The sequence below is a fragment of the Anomaloglossus baeobatrachus genome, chromosome 1 (assembly GCF_048569485.1).
Source record: "Anomaloglossus baeobatrachus isolate aAnoBae1 chromosome 1, aAnoBae1.hap1, whole genome shotgun sequence".
NCBI classification, from domain to species: Eukaryota; Metazoa; Chordata; class Amphibia; order Anura; family Aromobatidae; genus Anomaloglossus; species Anomaloglossus baeobatrachus.
In genome coordinates, this window is record NC_134353.1 from 891,081,462 (window position 1) to 891,107,976 (window position 26,515).

Below are 26,515 nucleotides of genomic sequence, written 5' to 3' on the forward strand. Positions count from 1 at the left end.
CCTAAAGCCAGGTGCACACATTCAGTATTTGGTCAGTATGTTACCGCAGTATTTGTAAGTCAATAATAGGAGTGGGACAGTCAGAGGAAAAGTATACTAGAAACACGGCACAACTTCTGCATTTATTATCCACTCATCGTCTTGGCTACAAGTGCTGAGCTAAAAAACTCCCCAAATAATCAACGTGTGCATGTAGCCTTATTGAATTGGTCTCTACGTTGAGTATTTGGTCAGTATATTACCTCAGTATTTGTAAGTCAATATTTGCAGTGGAAGAATGAGAGGAAACGTACATTGTCCTGAGGAAGAGGACGGACATGTCCTCGAAACGCGAAGACCTATGAAAATAAAGGGAAGAATTTTACTAACACCATCTGGACTCCTGTGGTTTGGCACGGTATTTAAACCTGTTTTTCTCCTGCTGTCTGATGACCACATTTTACAAAGTCCACTGGTTTAAAAACTTCAGCGACTCGTATGACCATAGAATAAATCGGGTCACCAGTGAGGTGTCATTTTTTTCAACCAGAACAAGACCAATTTTCCTAAACTCTTGGACCTCTCCGGAGACACAGCCAATTTTCGTGTTCGTGTTTTCCAGTTTTAATTTTTTCCTTCTCACCTTTCAAGAGTTTTTTTATTGTTTCATCAACTTACCGGTATGTGGGCTTGTATTTTTTGAAGAATAGTTTTAGTTTTGAAGGATACCATTCATATCACTATATAATGTGCTGTAATGTGCTGAAAAAGTTGATTTTAGGTTTTGGTTTTACAGAGTTTACTTTCCAATATCATTGACACACAGCAGCTTTGTTTTATGAGTCAGTACAGCTATGATGTGTCAGATCTTAACCTTTAGTGGTTTGAGCTGTATCCTATATTGGAAATATTTTGGGGTCCATATGACTATTTTTATTCCATTTTGTTTGGCAAATGAAGTGATCTTTTTTTTTCCTTTTTTCATTTTGACGTTCACCATATGGTATAGGTATATTTTATTAGATCAAACTATGACTCACATGGTGAAACCATATATATGCTTTTAGGAAAAGGGTGTCATTTGAAATATGATATGTTGTATTGGTTTAAAAGTATTTAAAAATATTTTTTAGATTTTTTTATTATTCTTTATTTGAATCTGTGATCATTTGATCACTTATACAATATACTGTAATGCTGCAGAGGCTGGACTTCTTCGGAGCTATCTTTTCCTTAATGTAGGCCTCTGGCTGTCATGACTGGTATAACAATAATTGGCTATGGGCAATGGAAGGAGCAACCCACCTAATTACCAACTGAAAAAAATGTTGATTTTGCTATTGACCAACAGGAGTGTAATGATTGCATTCGCAGAGGGTGCAACCAACAACTGGGCCCATGCATGAGGGGTCTCGCCAGTGCCTATTACAGCTGGATGTGTGTCCGAGGACGAGCATTTAGCTGATACGTATTGCGGAACAGAGACGTACCTGGATACATTACACCAGGATGGGGGACATTATAATTGGAAGGGGCCAGAGATGGGAGACTTTATTACCAGAAGAGGCCATGATGAAGTAAATATATTAATAAAAGAGGCCAGGATGGAGACATTACACCATGATGAGGGGCATTATTTCCGGAAGTGGTGTAGGATGTTTGGCATTATTACTGGAAGTGGCATAGGATGTTGGACAGTATTCCTGGACAGGGCCCAGGATAGGAAACATTCTTACTGGAGAGGGCACAGGATGTTGGACATTATTACTGGAAGGGGCCCAGGATGGAGGACATTTTACCAGAAAGGGACCCAGGATAGGTGGCATTAATATAGGATGGGAAACATTATTACATTATGGGAAGGGAGGGCAATACATATGTATTTTTAGGATTTAAAATGCAACAAGGGTCCAAACATGTGACTAACATGCAGACAGGGGCTCTGATTCAAATTTTGCATCGGGGTCCATTGGATTCTAGGTATGCCACTGTTGACCAAAGCATCCAAGAGGATAAGCCACTGTGATTCAAGCTGATGTCAATTGCATTCATTTAACTAAAATGCTGGTTGTACAGTACAACCAGCTGTATAGATTGGGTTTAGCGCCTGAGCTCCCTCTATAAATGCAGTGTGCACAAGTGCCGGACATGCATGGGTCATGTTGCTAAGGCAGTAAAATTCTTATTGACCTTCCACTGAATCTTCTCAAGCTTTTCAAAATCATTTGTAAAATGTGAATCCCAGACCTGAGTCCACTATTTGAGATGTGGAATTATGCTGAACAAAAATATAACACAACACTTTTGTTTTTATTTCCATTTTTCATGAGCTGAACTCAGATTCAAGACTTTTTCTAAATATTGTTCACAAATTTGTCTAAGGCTTTGTGCACACGTTGCGTTTTTTCTTGTGGTTTGGTTGCGTTTTAACCTGCACCATGGCAATGACAAAATGCATGTGTTTTGGTTCCCCAGCAAAGTCAATGAGAAGTCAGAATTTCCATCCGCACGTTGCTTTTTTTTTAGGCAACGTTTTGTTTGACAAATATTTTTCAAAATCGTTGCGTAAAGAAAAGCAGCATGTCACTTCTTCATTGCGTTTTGTGAACATTTTCCACCCATTGAGATGAATGAAGTGTGTCAAAACGCAACCAAAATGTTTAGCTGTGCGTTTGCACTGCATTTTGGTTGCATTTTGCATCTGTTCTTGTCAACAAAAACGCAGATCTCTCAGTCTCGGTCTCTCTCTGTTGGTCTTAGTCCCTCCCTCTCCTTCCCCTCTCCCTTCTTGATACTCACCAATCACCGGCGCGACTGTAACACTGCTCCCGAGGTGTCTCCTGCTTGTGAAAATGCCGGGCCCTCATTAGGCTCATCTCACATTCACTTCTTCTCACTCCCACCGGTGCCTATGATTGGTTGCAGTCACACGCACCCCCACGCTGAGTGACAGCTTTCTCACTGCAACCAATCACAGCTGCTGGTAAGCAGGTCTACAGTATATTGTGTAGTAAAATATATAAATAAACAATTTAAAAAAAAACACGACATGCGGTCTCCTCCCCAATTGATACCCAGCCAGGATAAAGCCTCACAGCTTCTGGCTGGTATTCTCAGACTGGGGAGGCCTATTGTTTTTAGGCTGCCCCCGCAGCCTAAAAATATCAACCAGCAACTGCCCAGAATTACCACATCCATTAGACGTGACAGTCCCGGGACCTTACCCTGCTCATCCCGATTACCCTGGTGCGGTGGCAATCGGAGTAATAAGGAGTTAATGGCAGGTATAACTGCCACTAAGTCCTAGGTTAATTATGGCAGACATCTGAGACACCCTCCATGATTAATCTGTAAGTGAAAGTAAATAAACACATACACCCAAAAAATCCTTTATTTGGAATAAAAGACAAAAAAAACACCCTCTTTCACCACTTTATTAACCCCCAAACACCCCTCCAGGTCTAATGTAATCCACGCAAGGTCCCACGACACTTCCAGCTCTGCTACATCGAAAGGTCACAGCGAGCGGCCATAGAGCACGACTTCTCGCTGTGAGCTCCACGCAGCAACTGAAGTGAGTCGCACTCAGCTGTGACGTCACTCAGGTTACCCGCGGCCACCGCTAGATCCTCCAACTGTGACAGCAAGTCGCCCTAGTGACTGAAGTGAGGAGCACGATTAGCAGAATGTAACTCAGGTGATTTGCGGTCACAGGTGAGTCCTTCACCTGTGACCACAAATCAGGCTGTGACACAGAGACAGAGCCGCATGATGAGAAAGAACTCGGGTGAAGCTCTGACATCACTACTGCCTGTGTTGCAGCACTGACGTCAGAGGTTCACCCAAGTTCATGACAGCACACAGAGACAGAGCAGCTCGATGACAGTGAACTTGGGTGAAACTCTGATATCACAACTTCGGGCCCCGCACTACTGCCTGTGTCCTGGCACTGACCTCAGAGGTTCACACGAGTTCATTCTCATGGCATGGGTCTGTCTCTGTCTGCTATCAGCAGCCAGTCATGCTATCTATTTTCTATCTATCTATGTATTCTAGCTATTTATCAAATTATATCCTATCATATTTTATTTCTCCTTTAAAAACGCACTGTCCCAAATGCAGTGAAAACGCATCGAAAACGCATGCGTTGTTACCGCGTTTTTTTTTGTAAGATGCAGTGTTTACATTTGTCAAGAGTCTGCCAGAGGGGGCAGTTTTGTTGTCAAACCAGAATGCAGCGTGCGGACATAGCCTAAATCTGTATTAGTGAGCACTTCTCCTTTGTGGAGATAATCCATCCTCCTCACAGGTGTGACATATCAAGAGGCTGATTAGACGCCATGATTATTGCACAGGTGTGCCTTAGGCTGGCCACAATAAAAGGCCACTCTAAAGTGTGCACATGGTATATTTTTTATGCAGATTTCGTGCACATAGTGGCCCAAATCTGCATGTCTATTCTTATGCCAGCAAACTCAATGAGAATTCTGAAGTGCTGTGCTCATGTTGCATAATTGATACTTGCAGATATGGTGCAGAAAATAATCTGCAGCATGTGAATTGGTGGTGCTTTTTTCCTGCATTTTTTAAATAAATAATTTGTAGAGGGATATCATTACACATTGCTGCTTAAAATGAAAAGAAAACAGTCCTCAGATTTTACAATGCAAACAACATATGATACGATCTTTTAGATCTCATGAGGCTGATGTACTTACTATGAAAATTATTCATGTAAAAATGGCTGTATAATCCTTTATGAAAGTTTTTTTCCACCTGCCATTAAAACTATATCCAATTAGAACAGAATTAATAAAATGCTCAGTAATTCTCAGGATTATATAGCAATTCTGACTTGGATTTTCAAAGTAAGTACACCAGGGTCATGTGGTCTAAGAGCTCTAATTCTGTATGCAGTTTGTATTGCGAAATTTGGTGTTAGATTGACTTTAACAGCAGGTTTTTAGGTTTCAAACTAATTTTTTTAGAGGTAAACTGTTCATGTTGTGGATTTATGGCCACCTAAAAATAATCGAAAGCATCACCATTAAAAAAGGTGATGAGAACAGGATGTTGCAATGGCCCATTTGGGTTTTTTTGTGTTTTTTTTTACATTGTGCTCATATAATGCGTCACCTTGGTAGGGGTTAAATGGTCATGTGTATGTAGCATCCCCAGTAGCCCATTTTGTGCTACAACTCTTGTAAGGTTGCCTTTCATCTTTGCTAAATATATTTCCTCCCATAAAACACATTTCTGACAGCGCTAAAAATAACAAAATTGAGCTGTTGCATTATTAAATACTGTATTTAGCTTCGCTTAATGAGCAATAACTCGCTTGGGGTGACATTCAAATTCAATATCCTCCTTCATGAATATTGCTAATACCGTCATAGTGCGGAGACATGACACAATATGCTTTGAAGTCAGTGTGATGTGCCCATTCTCTTACACAGCGACATCCGAAAAGGAATGGCTCATCACAAATCTGTCTGACCACATAAAATACGATTATTCGCAATTAGCTTATCCATCATTTTATAGATTTCACACATCCTATAGGGCCTGTGGCTATAACAGTAGATTTCACAGTGCATTCTAAACATTTTACATTAATGTTGCCAAAATATGTCTCATCATCAAAAAATTATCTATTGTCAGGGAGATGCCTGAGCAATGTTAATCTAGTGTCTAGTGTGTCTACTACCTGTTTTGTTTGTTGTCAGGTCCCGTCCTACCTGTGTTGTAGTACCCATCCTGCTTGTGTTCCAGTACCCTTCCTGCCTGTGTTCCAATGCTCAAGCTTCCTGTGTTCCAGTAACTATCCTGCCTGTGTTCCAGTGCCATTCCTGCCTGTGTTCCAGTACCCTTCCTGCCTGTGTTCCAGTGCCCTTCCTGCCTGTGTTCCAGTACCCTTCCTGCCTGTGTTCCAGTGCCCTTCCTGCCTGTGTTCCAGTGCCCTTCCTGCCTTTGTTCCAGTGCCCTTCCTGCCTGTGTTCCAGTACCCTTCTTGCCTGTGTTCCAGTACCCTTCCTGCCTGTGTTCCAATGCTCAAGCTTCCTGTGTTCCAGTAACTATCCTGCCTGTGTTCCAGTGCCATTCCTGCCTGTGTTCCAGTACCCTTCCTGCCTGTGTTCCAGTGCCCTTCCTGCCTGTGTTCCAGTACCCTTCCTGCCTGTGTTCCAGTGCCCTTCCTGCCTGTGTTCCAGTGCCCTTCCTGCCTGTGTTCCAGTACCCTTCCTGCCTGTGTTCCAGTACCCTTCTTGCCTGTGTTCCAGTATCCTTACTGCCTGTGTTCCAGTACCCTTCCTGCCTGTGTTCCAGTGCCCTTCCTGCCTGTGTTCCAGTACCCTTCCTGCCTGTGTTCCAGTACCCTTCCTGCCTGTGTTCCAGTACCCTTCTTGCCTGTGTTCCAGTACCCTTCCTGCCTGTGTTCCAGTGCCCTTCCTGCCTGTGTTCCAGTGCCCTTCCTGCCTGTGTTCCAGTACCCTTCCTGCCTGTGTTCCAGTGCCCTTCCTGCCTGTGTTCCAGTACCCTTCCTGCCTGTGTTCCAGTACCCTTCCTGCCTGTGTTCCAGTGCCCTTCCTGCCTGTGTTCCAGTGCCCTTCCTGCCTGTGTTCCAGTGCCCTTCCTGCCTGTGTTCCAGTACCCTTCTTGCCTGTGTTCCAGTACCCTTCCTGCCTGTGTTCCAGTACCCTTCTTGCCTGTGTTCCAGTACCCTTACTGCCTGTGTTCCAGTACCCTTCTTGCCTGTGTACCAGTAACCAGCCAGCCTGAGCACCAGTACCCATCCTGTCTTTGTTCCAGTACCAGCAGTCCTATACCTGCACCCAACCTGTGACCTTGTCAGCTCCAGAACCTGTACCAGTCCTGCCTATATCAGCTGTCCTGTACTTGCACCCGACATGTGACCTTATCTGCATCAGAACCTGTACCAGCTGCTCTGTACCTGCACTCGACCTGTGACCTTGTCTGCACCTGGCGGCTACATGCAGAGCAAACCTAACCTCACCACAGAGGCTCTAGAGAACACCAAATAGAAACTTAGTCATGCCCATCTAAGCCTCGGCTCCGTGGTCCAGTGGATCTACACCCCCATCTCAGCTGTAACGGTCATTGTTGCTCTGGCTGTAACATCTTCCAACTGTCATTGCACTCTCACGATTCATTTTGGCAATTGTCTTGGCCGAAAAAGACCGTTATCGATGAGCTGGATGATGCTGTTTCCCTTTTCTTGAGAAATCTTCATGATTTAATTCAAACCAGTGACCTTTCGCTTGGCAATAACACACTGAGCAATTAGGGAATGTGAGAACAGGTTGTAATTTGTAGTATTAAGGAGGAAAATATTTTTCCACCACCAGGGATAAAATAGTAACAATGCAGTGACATGACAAGAATCTGTATAACTAAACATATGCTAAATAGTTGCTAGTCAAATTTATGTATAAGATAGCCAAGATAATTGTCTATAAAGTGAAGATATTCTCACGCTCAAAGTTGTTGTGGATGGTGAGATATGGAGCCTGAAAGTCAAAAGTTCAAAACATTGTTACCCTTTTGCTCATCATTGTAGTATTATGTGATTGCATTCAGAAAGTAATATTCCATCAAATGAAGTATTAACAATTTTGTAGTGGCTATGGTTGGATGCATGGGAGAATAAACACTGGCCACATATTGTACAATTGTTACTAAATATATTATAATTAGTTGATGGTATGTATTCTATTTTCACTGTATATTTTGTTTTTCTTTTCTGTTCTATTTTAGGAAATAGTAAATTTCAACTGTCGGAAACTAGTGGCCACTATGCCTCTATTTGCTAATGCAGACCCGAACTTTGTCACAGCCATGCTCAGCAAATTGAGGTTTGAGGTTTTCCAGCCTGGAGATTATATAATCCGTGAAGGGGCAGTTGGGAAGAAGATGTATTTTATTCAGCATGGTGTGGCCGGTGTCATTACTAGATCCAGCAGGGAAATGAAACTGACTGATGGATCATATTTTGGAGGTCAGTATCATTAAAATGAGGTGAAAGTGCTATTTACAAAAAATGCTAATCGCCATCGGTATTAAGGTAAGGCAAGAATGTCAATAGTGAAAAATAAAATGATGCAAAGGAAAATCAAATCAAATGGAGAAAAGATCTGATCTGTCTTTTTGCAGTCTCTTGTATTCTATTCATTTGATGGCATCACTGTCATGTACATAATAAAAGCTCAGGTCACTGCCCCCCACAAAATCAGCTCACTCATCTCCTGCTGCAATTTATCATTTTTAATCTTTACTACATATTTTTCATACTACACAATACACTTTGTTAATAAATCTTAATTAAAATTAATACTTGTCCCAGAATGACTCATATAAAAAGTATAACTCTTCCAACAACAAAAAAAATAGCTGTCTTGATATAAAAATATAAAATAGTTATACAAGCTAAGAAGGAAAAAAAAGGTCCGATCTTTAACCAGTTCATAACCTGGCTATATTCAAGTTTTATCGTACATGCATTCTTAAAAGCTCCAAACATTGTTCTCATTCGGCTGCCCCCTCACGTATACCAAAACTCGCACAATCAACAGGCAACCCTGGCACATGAGAAAGATTAAAAAATTTAGACGGGCTTTCACAATCACTGAGCGCAGATGGAACAGTCCCTCACCATTTTCAAGTCTGCACTCACTGCTGCAAAACAAAACAACTTCTCATCCCTCATATACTCTCTTTCTCACAACCCTAAACAACTGTTCAACACTTTCAACTCTTTCCTCCATCCCCCGGCACCTCCTCCCTCTCCTCTCCTCTCAGCTGAAGACTTTGTCTCTTTCTTCAAGCAGAAGATTGACAATATCAGAGTAAGCTTTGGCCCACAAACACTACAGCCCTCTTCCTCCAAATCCAGCTTCTCCACCATGACAGATGATTATCTTTCCACTCTACTCTCAAGATTACATCTCACCACCCTTCCGCTTGACCCACTCCCATCCCACCTCATCCCCATTCTCAGCACAATCTTCATCCCAGCCCTAACCCATCTCTTCAACTTATAACAACTGGTGTATTCTCTTCATGCTTTAAACATTCCTCCATGACACCCATCCTCAAAAAGCCCTCCCTTGACCCCTCCTGTGTGTCAAACTATCACCCCATATTACTTCTCCCCTATGCCTAAAAACTCCTGGAACAGCATGTCCATCTTATACTGACCTCATACCTCTCTTCCTGCTCCCTCTTTGACTGGTTACAATCTGGCTTCCGACTGCATCATTCCACTGAAACTGCAATAAATAAAGTCACCAATGACCTATTAACCACCAAAGCCAAGCGACACTACTCTGTCCTACTCCTCCTGGACCTGTCCTCTGCCTTTGACACAGTAGACCATTCTCTTCTTCTACAAATTTTCTCATCTCTGGGCATCACAGACTTGGTGCTATCTTGGATCTCCTCATACTTAACCAACCGAACTTTCAGTGTCTCCCACTCTCACACTATTTCCTTATCTTGCCCCCTATCTGTCGGTGTCCCCCAAGGTTCAGTTTTAGGACCCCTGCTGTTCTCTATCTACACCTTCGGCCAGGGACAGACCATAAGCTGGGGTCACACATAACGACAACGACAACGACGTCGCTGCAACGTCGCCATATTCTGTGACGTAGCAGCGACCATAGATGATCGTTAGTAAGCTGTCAAACATGTAATAAAAAGCAGCGACGGAGCAGCGATCATAGCGACGTCGACGGTCGATGTGTGGTTTCAGACTTAGCGTAGCGTCCCTGCTGCGGTGTCAAACACAAGGATTATCAGCTTATCAGCATGGCGCAGCGGGATAGCAGCGATCAAAAAATAACCTGGAGCATTCAGGAGCGAGCAACGATTTCGCAGCAGGGGTCTGATCGTTGTTATGTGTCACACACAGCGACGTCGCTGTTGAGGTCGTTGCAACGTCACAGAATATGGTGATATTGCAGCGACGTCGTTGTCGTTGTCGTTATGTGTGACACCAGCTATAGAGTCCCATGGCTTTCAGTATTAACTCTATGCTGATGATACGCAGATCTACCTCTCTGGACCTGACATCACCTCCTTACTAACCACAATCCCACAATGTCTGTCTGCTATATCATCCTTTTCCTCTGCTCGATTTCTAAAACTGAACATGGACAAAACAGAATTCATTATCTTTCCTCCTCCTCACTCAATGCCCCCAACCTATCCATCAATGTCAATGGCTGCTCACTTTCCACATTCCCACGTGCTCACTACCTGGGAGTAACTCTAGACTCTGCCCTCTCCTTCAAGCTACACATCCAAGCCCTCTTCACCTTCTGGCACTTTTAACTCAAAAATATTTCATGGATTTGTACATTCCTTTCCCAAGAAGCTGTAAAAACCCTAGTGCATGCCCTTATCTCCCGCTTGGACTGTTGCAATCTCCATTCTAACAGTCTCGCACCCCTACAATCTATTCTAAATTATGCTGTCCGACTAATCCACTTGTTCCCTCACTACTCCCCAACCACTCCTCTTTGCCAATCCCTTCACTAGCTTCCCATTGCCCATTGACTCCAGTTCAAAACCCTAACCATGACCTACAAAGCCATCCATACCCTGTCTCCTCCCTACATCTGTGACCTAGTCTTTACTTACCTGCAGGGAACGTCCGATCCTCACAAGATCTCCTCCTCTACCCCCCTCTTATCTCTTCTTCCCATCATCGCAGCCAAGATTTCTCTTGTGCATCCCCCATACCCTGAAATGCTCTGCCACAACATACCAGAGTCTCGCCTACCTTTTCAAGCTTCAAAAGGAACCTGAAGACCCAACTCTTCCAATAAGCCTACAACCTGCCGTAACCCTCAGTCTGATATAGCGCCTCATGACCATCTCTACCCTCACCTACTGTATCCTCACCCATCCCTTGTAGACTGTGAGCCCTCGCAAGCAATAGTCTTCGCTCCTCCTTTACCAGTCCGGGCCTTGTTTTGTTTATGATTATTATACTTGTCCCTACTATGTTTACCCTTTTTCACATGTAAAGTGCCATGGAATAAATGGCGCTATAATATTAAATAATAATAATTTCCATATTCAAATTATTTTTGCCTCTTTTTTTCACAATACATGGAGCTTAATATATTTTATGTTTTTTTGTTGATATCATGGGGAAATTAAAAATAAAAATAAGAAATACATTTTTATTTTTCACATATTTTTCATATATTTTATTATTCAGGACAACAGATAACTGATAAAATATTTTAAATTTTGTTCCCATTTTCAGATGTTATTTTTATATGTTGGGTATATTTTCTTTGATAGGACTAGGCTAGAAATGGCAATCTACACTTTTTTTTAATTATGCTTTTTCATTTTTACTATTTAGATTTATTTATTTAATTTATTTTACACACTGTGCCCCACATATTGTCTTAAAAGACCTTTTGGGAGAATTTTAACATATTAATACTTTTTTTATTGCTGATTTCCTCTTCAACAGGAGCTGGTGTATTAAGGTACCGTCACACTAAGCAACTTACCAGCGATCCCAACAACGATAGGGATCGCTGGTAAGTTGCTAGGAGGTTGCTGGTGAGATGTCACACTGCGACGCTCCAGCGATCCCACCAGCAACCTGACCTGGCAGGGATCGCTGGAGCGTGGCTACACGAGTTGCTGGTGAGCTCACCAGCAACCAGTGACCAGCCCCCAGCGCCGCGTGGAAGATGCTGCGCTTGGTAACTAAGGTAAATATCGGTAACCAACCCGATATTTACCTTGGTTACCACTGCACGGAGCTACACGTGCAGAGAGCAGGGAGCAGCGCACACTGAGCGCTGGCTCCCTGCTCTCCTAGTACAGCACACATCGGGTTAATTACCCGATGTATGCTGCAGCTAAATGTGCACAGAGCAGGGAGCAGCGCACAATGCTTAGCACTGGCTCCCTGCTCTCCTACTTACAGCACACATCGGGTTAATTACCTGATGTGTGCTGCAGCTAAATGTGCACAGAGCAGGGAGCAGCGCACAATGCTTAGCGCTGGCTCCTTGCTCTCCTAGCTGCAGGACACATCAGGTTAATTAACCCGATGTGTCCTGCAGCTAGCTACATGTGCACAGAGCAGGAGCCGGCAGCACAGGCAGTGAGAGCGGCGGAGGCTGGTATCGAAGGTAAATATCGGGTAACCAAGGACAGGGCTTCTTGGTTACCCGATGTTTACATTGGATACCAGCCTCCGCAGAAGCCGACTCCTGCTGCCTGCACATTTAGTTGTTGCTGTCTCGCTGTCACACACAGCGATCTGTGCTTCACAGCGGGACAGCAACAACTAAAAAATGGCCCAGGACATTCAGCAACAACCAACGACCTCACAGCAGGGGCCAGGTTGTTGCTGGATGTCACACACAGCAACATCGCTAGCAACGTCACAAAAGTTGTTCGTTAGCAGCGATGTTGCTAGCGATGTTGCTTAGTGTGACGGGGCCTTTAGCCCCAGTGGAATTGTAGTCTTCTGCTTATCTCATTTCTGATTGAAGCCTTCTGCTTATCTCATTTCTGGGAAGTCTAACAAAATGTTACAGAACCCTTCCCCCACAACTGTACAACTCATGCTATGCTGTTTCCCCAAAAAAGCTGTACAAGCTCATACTATGCTGCTTCCCCAAAAATAATATGTATCCCGAAAATAAGTACTGGTAAGATTTTTTGAACTGTGTTTAAAATATAAAGCCCTACTTCAAAATAAACTCTAGTTCTGAATCCATAAGGGTGTGTCTAAACACCTAAAAAATTTAAAGAATACAGCGGGGACTCTTCATTAAAGAAAGCAGGCATCCCCAAAAGAAAGACATCTCAAAAAAAAAAAATCAGACACCCCTTTCCCAAAAAAAGAAAAAATATCGCACTCACCAGACCCCAAACAATTACAGTTGGCAATTGCCGATGGTGGATGGGCTCTCACATAGAGATAAATGTCTGTCAGGTCCCTCACTGTTCCAGCTGCATTGCACTGCAGCGCTCATAAATAGATCAGGTATCAGTATCAGTCCGCGCGAGTGTTACTGCTTCCAGTCACCAGGGGAAGCCAACCGCAGTAGAACACAGAGGAACCTGACAGCGACGCAGATTTGTATGTGAGAGCCCATTCACTTGGCAACTCTAATTCTTTGGGGTTTGGTAAGTGCAATTCTTTTACGGGGTGTCTACTTTCTTTTTGGAGTAAACTTACAAAACATAGAAATAATTAAATTTAATCATGTAATTTAAACCTTTGTAAATATGGTATGTACCCATCACAGGATTGCACCGTGAGAACAACAGATCAGATAAGAAAATGTGGATCTGAACCAGTAATAGGATTAACACAAAATATTGATGTTCCAGAATGTGATGGCAGAATTATATTTAAATAAATTTATATTTTTTTTTGTTCAAGAATAAGCATGGATTGTCTGTCATAAAATATAAGACATCCCCTGAAAATAAGCCCTAGCACATCTTTCAGAGCACAAAATAATAAAAGACCCTATCTTATTTTGAGGGAAACAGTAGCTGCTCCCACTACATTGAACGTCGGTGCAGGGTAAAGTGTGGACTGTCCAGATGTTTATAGTCTATGGATATTCCAGAAGTAGTTAAAGAAGTAAAACAATAGCGCATAGGTGCTAAATAAGTTATAAACATTGAGATGACATTGAAATGGTATAGAAAAAATTAACAAACAGCACTCCAAGGGATGCAATCAGAAAATGATATGTAGTTTTATTATAGTGTCAGCATATAGATCCAACATTTCGGTCATCCATAGACCTTGGTGTCACGCGGTACATACAGGTGGAACAGGGGCTCCTAGGCTGACCCTAAGGCGGCGGCCCCTGCGCTGACCCTTATCTCGAAGGTAGGCACAATGGTAGCCAGGTTCGAGCCGCCAGTGTGTCCCTGTCTCCTTTCCGAGCCCTGATACTACTCCCCCCCCCAATTCTGGCAGAGGGACGGAAATCCAGTAACCAAAACCCCACAAATAGGCACAGACAAAGGGTAAACGAAAACTTGCACACACTGCACTTAAATACAAAGGGGGTACAGTATGTGAACAGGGGAATATATCAAAAGGGGTAGGATATTGACGCACAACTGGAGGACTCACACACCATGCGAAACCGCAGCTTGTAGATCACCATATCACAGGAACCAGCAAGCAGAGCTATATCTGCCACTCAGTCCCAACATCCAGATCCTTATAAAGGGTGAAGGCAGATGATGATCAGCAGCCTGAGCTCCCAGCAGCTGATCACAAGCCAGCAGGAATTAACTCCTGCTCTAATGGAGAGCAGTAAAACCAGAACCAGCCGACACCCATCAGAGGCTGTGCAACTAAGTGATCCCAGGCTGTTTGTCAGACTTTGCATTGTGAACTGAGTCCGACGACGCCATGACACCCAACGAGTGAAACGCTGAACATCGCACAACACTTTTTCACTGCCTTAAAACAGTAAAATAAACAGATATCAGCGAACACTTCTTACAGTAAAAAGCTGAAATTTTACAGAACAGTGATATGTAAATCACATTATTAAGTGTAGAGGTAAACCCTCATGTAAAAAACTAACCTTTAAGACATATGGTAATGCAACATAGGAAATAGAAAAAAAGGTGGGTACAATAATGATTATGTATGTGTAAAATATAGTTGAAAATCTTATAATGTTAAACTATAGGTAAAATAGTCAATCAGTCATAATTCACTTCAAATTCGAAGCCTTCAAAACATGTTACCAAAGTTCAGAAATCAGAAATAATCCTAGGCCTACGTGGATTGCAATCCTTTCACTTTAACATTAGAATTCATAAAAGTTTTTATCGACCATTTACAATAAAAGTATAATGTTTTTACATTTTATTAAAGTATTTCCTTTAACACTAATGCACAATACTGAACGCTCCTGACATGTTAATTGAAGCTTCTGAAATGCCATTAAAGGAAGGACAATGTAAAAGTTTTGATTTTAAACTTCAGAAAATGCTGAAAAGTTCTAAGAGCTTTTCAGAATTTGATGGCAATGAGATGGATTGTATCTCCAGATCAATTGTATCTCGTCAATGCATCAGAGTAATTGACACTGTACACAGTTATCAGTCGAGGGACAATTATGACCATATCATCATTTTTATGCAGATTTTCTAACTCTGAGCTGTATAAACTTGGATGTGTATTGGATGAAGCAGGTCATGTGTTGTGTATTTATGTAATGAGGAGAGTACGACCTAAGTATACAAATTGCTTTATCACAGTGTGCAGAATTATTAGGCAGCTTGCTTTCCTCATGCAAATGGACTAAAAAAAGAGATTTAACTGAAAAGTCAAAAATTGGTAAAAGTCTTACACAGAGATGCAGCACTTTTGAAATTTCTAAGATATTGGGGCGCGATCACAGTACCACCATTTTTCTTTTTTTTTTCATTGCAAGTAGGCAACAGGGTTGTCAAAAATATGTTAAGAAAAAAGACTCAGGTTACCTCCAAAGATCTGAAAAGAATCAAATATAAAGTGACAAGGAACCCATTATCCTCCAGTGCTGTCATATTCTAGAACTACTGTCATGATCCAGGATCGGTATTCTGTGCTCCAGAGTTTCACCGACCCTGCCTGGTCATGTAAGGGGGTTAACTGGTTAACTCCCATCAGCATCATTCTGCTTTCAGGAGACACTATATATGGTCTCTCAACCTGCATTCCAGCGCTGGTTATAGTTTTGCTCTGCAGCCTGTGACTTGCTCTGGTGAGATTTCCTGGTTATCTGACTGCTTGTTGTCGTGCCCTGACCTGTACCCTCCCTGTTCGTCAGTCTTTTCCAGTCCCAGACTTCCCTCTCCTGTCTGTTGTTGGTGTTTCCCTCTGCATTCCTGATCTTCTTCTGACTCGGTTGTTTTCTGACTTGATTTTAATCATCCCTCTACACTGACTTGACTTTCCAGCTGGACCCTGACTGTGTGACTACTCTATTGCCCCTTGTTGGTTTGCCTGTTAGCTGCCTGCTGGAGTTACTCTGCTGTACTTCAGCTTCCTTTCTGTTCAAGTGTAACTTTGACTCTCCTTCACTACCCTGCTGCCACCTAGTGGGGAATACGCTGTACTATGTCTTACTAGCCCTTTGTACAGCATGAAAACTGCAACCTCCCTAGAGACCCAGAAGTAGAAGGAGCTCAGTGCACAGACACGGCCGAGGTAAGGAAGGCTAAAACCAACCATTACTGAGCCAGACACAGAAGGGGAAATGTCAAGACTGGCCAAGAAATATCTTAAGGCATGTTTTCAAAGGTTTATGGACTTATGTGATAAGACTGACTCTTGATGGACCAGATGGATGGTCCATGGCTGGATAAATAATGGGTTCAGGAAGCTGGAGGTGGGACACTGTTATGAGCTGATATCATTAAAGATAAGCTAGTTGGACCCTTTAGAGTTGAAGGTGGACTCAAAATCAACTCCCAAACCTGCTGTTTTAAGAATACACTTTCTTCAAGCAGTGGTACAGGAAAAAGTCAGCTTTTTTGAGGAAAACCGTGATCATTAAGCAGGACAATGTTCCATCACAGCATCAAAGTCTCCACTGGTCAGCTTTCTGTAAAGACCTTAAAGCTGAAAAAATAACAACCCTGCCCATTCCTCATCGGACCTAAACCCTATTAAATAACTTGCAGGCCCTTCTTAAATGGGAGATTTACTGTGAAAGAAAACAGTCACCTTACTGGACAGTGTCTGGGAAGATGGGGTAGATGCTGCCAAAAAAGTTGATCATCAATAGACTGAGAAACTGATAAACTCCATGGATGGATGGCTTATGACTGTCATTGCAAAGAAGTTGCATAATAAAAAAAAAATTAGTTGCCCAATAATTCTGCACACATTGATAAGTAGGGTCTTATTTTATTGACATTAGCAGCACAACTAAGTCATAAGGAGTTGCATGAGAGCTCAGATAAGGTTTTTGCATTTTCATCATTGAACTCTTGACTGATCTTACAACAAATGTACTAATATGTGAACCTCAATGAACCCCCCCTTTAAGAAATGTACCCAGTCCCCTCTTGTCTTTGCTTCCTGGTCAAATTTCGACACACCAGAAATGGCAAGAAATATTTGTGGAGGCAATCTTTGGCTGAGATGGATGGCCGTTGTGGTTTGCTACGTCTTTTTGTTTACGGGGTGTTCAGAGGAGACCAAGATTTAGAGACTGGTGGGAACTGGGCAGGTATTGAAATGGGGGCTGAATGGGGTACGTTAAGCTTCTTTTATTTTTAACAAAAATACCCTGGCCTATCTATTATACAACATATAAAGCAAAGTCAGTTAGATACTGAGGGTTCTCCATTGATCTTCCAAGAACTATTTTATATAAGTGTTGAGATCTGAGATAAGGGTGTCCCCAAAATGTCATTAAAGGCAAGTTATCATCAGAAAATGACTGACTTTTTTTAATCAGGCTTTTGTTTTTATGTGTACTTTTTAAATATTTTGTTTTTATTATTATGTTGTTTTTATTTTTATATCACAATCTGTATTAAAAGTAAAAAAAAAAAAAAAATTCTGTCAATTTTCAAATTGACCAATGACTTTAACTTCCTTTTGTTTCAGGAAACAACACATATATACATCCACAATAGATGTATTGTAACCCTATTTTTTACATACAGTTGAAACCAGAAGTTTCCATCCACTATCTAAAAAGACACATCTGCAGGTTTTTCTCACTATCTGACATGAAATCAGAATAAACCTTTCCTGTTTAGGTCAATTAGGAACCAAAATTATTTATATTTGCCAAATGCCAGAATAATGAGAGAGAGAGAATGTTTTAAAGCATTTTTATTACTTTCTGCAAATTCAGATGTTTACATACATTTCATTAGTATTTGGTACCATTGCCCTTAAACTGTATGACTTAGGTGAAACATATTGGACATCCTTCCACAAGCTTCTTACAATAGTTGCTAGGAATTTGGGCTTATTCCTCATCACAGAACTGATGTAACTGAGCCATGTTTGTAGGTCACCTTGCTCGCACCTGCCTTTTCAGTTTGCCTATACATTTTCAATAGAATTGAGATCAGTGTTTTGTGATGGCCACTCCAAAACATTGACTTTGTTATCCTTAAGCCACTTTGTAACCAGTTTGGCAGTATGCTTCATTCATTGTCCATTTGAAAGACCCATTTCTGCCAAAGTTTTAAGTTCCTTTCCTGGCTGATCTCTAGAGATGTTGCTTCAGTATTGCCACATAATCTCCTTTCCTCATGATGCCATCTATTTTGTGAAGTGCACCAGTCCCTCCTGCAACAAAACAACCCCACAACATGATGCTGCCACCCCCATGTTTCACAATTGTGATGGTGTTCTTAGGCTTCAAAACTTCTTCCTTTTTCCTTCAAACATAACAATGGTTATTATGGTCAAATAGTTCAATTTTAGTTTAGTCAGACCACAGGACATGTCTCCAAAAATTAGTGTCTTACTTCCTGTGTGCATTTGCAAACATTAATCTGGCTTTTTATGTTTCTTTTGGAGTAATGGCTTCTTCCTGGCAGAGTGGCCTTTTAGCCCATGTTGATACAGTACTCGTTTCACTGTGGATGAAGACACAATCTTACCAGCTTCCGCCAGCATCTTCACGAGGTCTTTTGCTTTTGCTCTTGGGTTCATATGCACATGTCTGATCAAAGCTTGTTCATATCTGGTTCATAGAACCCATTTGGTTTCCGAGCGGTATGATGGCTGGACATTCCCATCTTGTTTGTACTTGCTTATAATTGTTTGTACAGACCTTCAGGTAACTGTAAATTGCACCCAAGGATGAACCAGACTTGTGCAAGTCCACAATTCTCTTCCTGAGATCTTGGCTGATTTTTTTTTTATTTTCCCATGATGCTACACAAACTAGCAGTGTGTTTCAGATGTGCATTAAAATACATCCATAGGTAGGTGTGTCTCTAATTAACTCAGATGTTGCCAATAAACCTATCAGAAGTTTCCAAAGACATGACATCATCATATGGGCTGTCCCATATTGTTTAAAGGCATAGTACACTTAGTGTAAAGGAATAGTACCCTTAATGTATGTAAACTTTTGAATTTTCAGAAAATAATAAAAATGCCTTAAAACATTCTCTCTCTCATTCTAGCATTTGGCAAATATAAGTAATTTTGGTTCCTAACTGACCTAAAATGGGAAAGGTTTATTCTGATTTCATGTCAGATAGTGAGAAAAACATGCAGATGTGTCTTTTTAGATGGTGTATGTAAAATGGTTTCTGGTTTCAACTGTATATGTCTAGTGAGTATTTGGAAAGGTCATAGTGAAGAGAGGGGGAGCAGGGTCAGCAGTGACATCACCTAGTGTGATTGGTGGATGCTGTATAAAATTGTTACCTATCATCGTAATCCTGCCTCTGATGAGCCTGCTGGAAACTCTTCAAGAAAAGACAGGAAATCCGAATCTAAAAGCAGCCAGTGTTAAAACTGCAAAGTTACTAAATTGTTTTATTGTTTTGTTTTTTTTTTTTTATAAAAATTGTGATATGAGAGCACATGGAGAAGGAAGCACAGTAGCACTTCTCCGGTGCATACTGACCCCATAAAGCGGCACACAGCTTACCACAGCAGCGGCTCCAGACCCGACAGACAGAGGAAGGCAGCAGGAGTGCGGGGCCATGAAAGAACTACGCAGCAGCAGAAGCAGGGGCCAGAAAATCCCCCTTAAACTCACACAGTTCTACCCGGCGGCGGAGGGCGCGCAAAATGGCGCTGGAAAGCACAGGCGTGGCATGGAGGCACAGCATCCAGCCATCCCACGCATGCAAGGAGATGTAGGAGAGACTCCACGGGGGACTGCAGAGGGGAAGCGCATGGGGAGCAGCCCATCTGTCCACAGCAGGGAGGATCATGAAAGAGCTGATCCCAGGAACCCCATGGCTCAGGCAGACAGGGACCAGGGGGAGGACCACGAAATCCAGCCCCAGGCTTCCCCTCCTGGAAGAGGTCTGCAGGCCACAAGCAGCCCCACAGATTACAGGCAGAGCATTGCACCAGCTACTGCTGGAGAACCACTAAATGAGCACACTATGAGACAACTTATGTCTGAAATAATGTCTACCTTTAAAAAGGACATGCAGAACATGCTTAGATCTATGCAAAGGGACATTAATGCTATAGAGGAACGCACGTCCCACATAGAAGATAAGATGGCGGAGCTGACCACTGCGCATAATGAGGTGGTGGACTCGGTGGTGTCCATAGATGAAGAGGTAGATGCACTTAAACTCAATGTAGCGGATATGGAAGACAGATCTCGCCGCAACAACTTTCGTCTGAGAGGCATTGCAGAAACGGTCAAAACTGAAGATCTCAAAGAATTTCTTACTGATTATTTCTCATGCCTGTTGCCGGACACCACACAGCTTGATTTGATTATGGATAGAGCCCACAGGCTTCCCAGGCCAAAACATCTCCCAGCAGCGATACCGAGAGATGTTATAGTTAGAATCCATTTCTTTCACATAAAAGAGAAGGTAATGGAGGCTGCTCGAAACCTGCCGTCTTTGCCCGACCGCTTTCAAGATATATCTATATATGCGGACTTATCGGCTGTCACCCTAGCACGAAGGAGAGCATTTTCATCATGCACGGGGATCCTGAGGGAACAAAATATCCCGTACAAATGGGGGTTCCCAGTGAAGCTGGTAATTACAAAAGATGGACGCAAACATGTGGTGAACAACCCGGAGCAAGCTTTACGCTTCTGCAAGGAGTGGAATCTCCCTTCAAACGCTAGGGAAGGCCAAGAAAGAAACCCTCTACCACCACCAATTTTGGAGGAATGGTCCCAAGCGTGACCAGCATACAACGAGGAACTGGTTTAGCCTCACGGAACAGAACATGGAAACCTGGAGAGGAACTCTGCTAGTTAACACTTTTCAAAGGAGCCTTTTTGGTTTCGTCTTTTGGTTATTCAAGTTGAGAGCAGCAAGCCCCTTTAGGGAAGGAGAGTCCGGGTCTGAGAAGCCGGGGGTCACTTATGGCAGGACCCCATCGGATACGGCTATATGGACTTGGACATGGATTATCTACCAGGATTTTCTGACCTCCTGTTTTTGTTTTGTTTTTTTCTTCATACTGATATCTTACATGCAACCTTTTTGATCTCTCATTTTTTCTTACTTTTTATGGTTTTATTTTCTGCTTTTCTCTGGACCCGGTACTTTTTCTGCTTCCGGTCCATTTTTGGGACACATGTCAGAGCCCAGGCCACATCCGGTCCGTTCGGCTTCTGCTGGGCTCCTGATACCCGTGATAGGCAGCCTGCACTGGCTCCCTATATCTGTGCTCTTGAGAGCAAAGTTCTTTGTTTAAATGTTATTTGTGTTTGTGTTTATTTTTTTCTTAACCCACAGTGGCAGTATTTTCCAGTCGGATCTACAGGGGTGGAAAAGGGGGGCGAGAAGCAATTTCAACAAGCAATGGACGTGAGCACCAGTGACCTGGATGAGTATGAGATTATGTGCTTGACACCATGTGTTACAGGCCCACGTATGGGAAGAGAGACAAAACACGCACAGCAGGTTCTGAAAAACAACCCTATGAGAAGTAACGTGGTAAATGAGTATGACACTAAAATAGTCTACCCCACCAGTTCACACAAGACAAGGGGGATAAAATATACAAAGCAGAGAAACTCAGCAATCATTCATAGATGGTGATTAAATTCATATCTATAAATGCCAAAGGCCTAAATTCCCCATACAAGAGGTCACCCTTATGGAAAGAGGCACTGAGGAATTATGCAGACATATTGTGTGTACAGGAGACTCATTTAAACTGTGAAGACACAAGTAGATTAAAACATAAAAGATTCCCACATGTGATTCTGGCGCCGGCGGATAGGAAAAAAGGAGGGGTGGCGATCGCAATAAGGGACTCGGTGGCCTTCTCTCAAACAAACCAAATTATAGATCCTCATGGAAGATACATTGTATTTCAATGTTTAATTAATAATATCCCATACACGTTGGTAACCGTATACGACCCTAACAAAGGACAATATACTCACATCAAGAAGACGATAGCAAAAGCCATCAAAGTCAAAAAAGGCTCTCTAATACTAGTAGGGGATTTCAATGTAGCATTGTGGCCCAACATGGATTCCACATCTACATCGAATAAACGCAACCCTAGCCCACTTACAAAACTGTTCCACATACAAGAATTATACGACATTTGGAGACTAAAGAACCCATCCACAAGAGATTACACGTTTCTCTCACACCCGCACAATACCTACACGAGAATTGATTTTTTTCTAGTTGACAAAACAGTAATCCCACGAGTGTTAAATGCCAAAATAGGAAATATAACATGGAGCGACCACGCTCCCATCACATTAGAAATAGAGGAGAAGCATGAAATAGATAGATCTCCAATTTGGAGGCTCAACACTTATATCCTGAACCTCCATACTTACGCACCACAAACGCAACAAGCCATCCACGATTACTTTACACAAAATGATAATGGAGAAGTATTAGACACAACCCTATGGTGTGCACACAAGGCGGTCATGAGGGGGCATTTTATAAAACAGGCCTCTCATTACAAAAAAACTACGCAAACTGCAGTAAACGATATGCAAACCAAGCTGGGAAGTTTACATAGAATGCACAAACAATCCTACTCACCCACAAGAGCGGGGGAGATCTCAGATCTGCACAAACAGCTACATGAGCTTAATTTACACACATACGAGCAGGCCCTCAAAAAACTCCAAAATGAAATATTACTGGCATGGAAATAAATCCGGTGAATTATTGGCTAAACAGGTGAAAATACGCGCAGCAAAATCCCGTATCCCATATTTAAATGGCCCCAACAAGGAAAAAATAATAGACCCTCAGCGAATTGCAAACGAATTTGCCAATTATTATGAAACCTTATACAACTTGAAAGGAGATGACCAAACCCACCAACCAAGTGATGCAGAAATAGGGACATTCTTAGAATCAGTAAGCTTACCAACACTATCACCCACACAGAAGGAAACGCTATCCCAGGCACTCACAACATTGGAAATTCAGAGAGCTATTGACACCCTGAAATTACATAAGGCCCCAGGACCAGACGGCATTCCAAACGACTACTGCAAAAAGTATAAAAACTCATTTTCGCCTTACTTGGTGAGAGTGTTTAACGAGGCCACCAAGAACAGTGCCTTCCCAGCAGAAATGTTGAACGCTCACATTATTACCCTGCCCAAGCCAGGAAAGGACCCAGATACCCCAGCAAACTTTCGGCCAATTTCTCTATTGAACACGGATGTCAAATTATTTGCTAAAGCATTTGTCTCTAAGGCTCCTGCACATCCTTCCCGAGCTAATCCACTGGGATCAAGTCGGATTTGTCAAAAATAGAGAAACCAGTGACGGAACCAGACGCCTTATCGACTTAATCGCTGAGGCGGAGGGGAGTCTAACGCCTTCTCTTCTCCTATCACTGGATGCGGAGAAGGCGTTTGACAGAATCCACTGGGGATTCATGGAGAAGACGGTTAGAAACTTTGGCTTTGGGGGATCTATCCTATCTTCCATTATGGCACTATATTCTAGGCCCTCAGCCCAGGTATATACAAACGGGTACCTGTCTCCAGGTTTTAATATCACAAATGGATCAAGACAGGGGTGCCCTCTATCCCCACTGATATTCGTCCTATTGATGGAACCATTTGCCCAAGCCATAAGAATGGAGAAAGAAATCTCCGGGATTAACATGGGCGCTTTGGAGAGCAAGATTGGTTTATTTGCTGACGATGTCATACTGTGCGTCACAAATCCTGAGGTCTCCCTGCCCGATATATTTAGAATAATTACCCAATTCGGGCAAGCTAGCTATTATAAAATTAATTTAAGTAAATGCTTAATCCTTGATATGGGCATCTCACAGGCCACAAAACAGAAACTAACGGAACAATATCCACTGACTTGGAAGGCTGGCACAATTCCATACCTAGGGATTCAATTAACTTATCCGATCAAACACCTGGGGAAAATAAATTATACACATTTATTGCAAAATATCCATAAGGAAATACAATCATTTCCCAAGGCAATGATATCCTGGTTAGGCCAGATATCAGTAGTAAAAATGATGGTACTACCCCAAATTTTATATTACTTTCGCAACCTACCCATTCAAATTCCACTGCATACCCTCAACAAGCTCCAATCAGTTTTATTGAATTATATACGGAACCGACAAAGAGAGAGAGTATCAGCGAAATTCCAGTTCATGCCAATAAAATCCGTGGGGCTAGGATGCCCGTGTGTACGCGCATACTACCGAGCCACGATGCTAGATCAACTAAGATACTGGTGGGATGGGAACTCCCCAAGCCTGGGTAAAACTGGAAGCGCAAATAGTGGGGCACCCCTCTATGGCCTCATATATGTGGCACCTCCGCTTGGCCAAAAAATTGCAACTGCCAGGACACCCCACAATACGAGCAGGCGCGAACACTTGGTTAATGCAGACGATAGGGCGTAAATTACTCCCCACGAGAATACATAAGCTTCCAATGAAAAGTATGGGCAACTTGATCCAAAATATAGATTTGGGAGATTGGATCTCAAAAAGAATAATTAAGGTAGGAGACATTATGAACATCCAGGAACTTAGACCGTTTGGTGATCTCGTTAGCGTATTTGGGGTAAACCATAGGGACTTCTACAAATACCTCAAAATTAGACACTTATCAAGTGTAAAAACAGAACAACAGGAGTTGGTGTCACCATATAAACATTTTTTTGAGGTTAACAAAGACACAAAAGGGGGGATATCAAAGGCGTATGAGGCCCTGAATGACTTACGCAGATCGCACTCCCTACCTTTTGTGAAGAGATGGGAAACTAACTTGAAAACACAATTCTGGGAAGAACAATGGGATTACTCCTTTCAAATACACAAAAAAATGTCTCACTGTATTAACCACTTGGAAATCTCAAGGAAAATTCTATACAGATGGTATTATACACCAGCACGCCTACAGAAAATATATCCTCAATTTTCAGACACGTGTTGGAGGTGTAACAAACAGCCGGGCTCATTGCTTCACATCTGGTGGGAGTGTGAGTTGATTCAACCAGTTTGGGCAGAGACACAACAGTGCCTAAGCTCAATACTGGGTTACAATATGGAGCTGGGGCCCGAAACTGCCTTGCTGTCCATAGGTCTGGAAGACATGGACCACAACGACGTAATAATAACCGTACAATTCTTGACAGTGGTAAGAGTGTGCATTGCGAGCAAATGGAAAACATCGCAGGTACCGACTGCTCAAGAACTAAGGGCCAAGATGCAACATAACTGCAGCATGGAGAGGATGATAGCAATCAGTAACAATAGAGGGTTCGAGTTTGAAGTCACATGGGGGAAGTGGCTAGATTACTCCGATTCCAGGCAAGAATAGGAAAAGGGGAACACTGGTGCTCGCGTTCATCTGGTGCCGAAGTAGAGGTATAATCATTGGGGTTTAGATGTTACATATTGATTGTTACTATTTGGAAACTGGAAATCAGAATATGGATAATTGTTTCTAATTAAGGATAATCGACTGGACACAAATGGAAATGAATAATACTACCCACAATTTGTATGTTCAATTTTTATTGTTATAATTCAATAAGAAAACTTATGGTTAAAAAAAAAAATTGTGATATGTAATAAAAGACATTTGTTTTAAATGCAGGTAGCAAAACCCCCCTGATTTAAACAAGTAATTTTCTGATGATTTCTTCCTTGTACGTAAAGTTCCATGAACCTAAGTGTACTGTACATGTCTCATTGTTGGAAATACAAAATGAAAACCAGACTGTCATTGACCACTAATCAACATTCTAAATGTTTGAATGAAAGCAATTTAACAAGAATGTTGTATATTTAGAATTGTTGTCTTTTACATACATGTATGAGAATTCACATGAAATAAACCTTTTTTTACACTGATGTTTTGCAGAGATTTGCCTTCTAACAAAGGGTCGTCGGACAGCCAGTGTGAAAGCTGAGACTTACTGTCGGCTGTATTCGCTATCCGTGGAGAATTTTAATGAAGTACTAGAGGAATATCCCATGATGAGGAGAGCCTTTGAAACTGTTGCCATTGACAGACTAGACAGGATAGGTATTATTTTTTTTTACCTATATTTCCATCCAGTTCCAGACAGTGATGCATTTGGTGTGTTTAGTCTATAGAAAAATGCATTTTTTAAGGCTAGCACATCATTCATCATCATTGACAGTGCTTTTATGCATGTGCATGCTCGATAGTGCTTTCTTCTATATTGCTACGGGTATTGCTGCTTATATTGACAAGGATTGATGAACAAAGCAGTCAAAAGTTCATCTACTACACCAATTTTCTGCTTATTGTATTTTGTGTTCTTTCTCACGGCTAATATATATATATATATATATAAAAATGTATATACA

General features: G+C 42.1%; 1 protein-coding gene across 1 annotated transcript in view; it reads left to right on the top strand.

The window, feature by feature from the left end:
• Positions 1 to 26,515, top strand: part of HCN1 (hyperpolarization activated cyclic nucleotide gated potassium channel 1) — a 599,929-nt gene that overhangs the window by 525,928 nt on the left and 47,486 nt on the right. The window contains exons 6-7 of the mRNA XM_075326734.1: positions 7,753 to 7,993; positions 26,043 to 26,207. Of these exons, the coding sequence (XP_075182849.1) occupies positions 7,753 to 7,993; positions 26,043 to 26,207 (406 nt within the window). The remainder of the gene's footprint in view (positions 1 to 7,752; positions 7,994 to 26,042; positions 26,208 to 26,515) is intronic.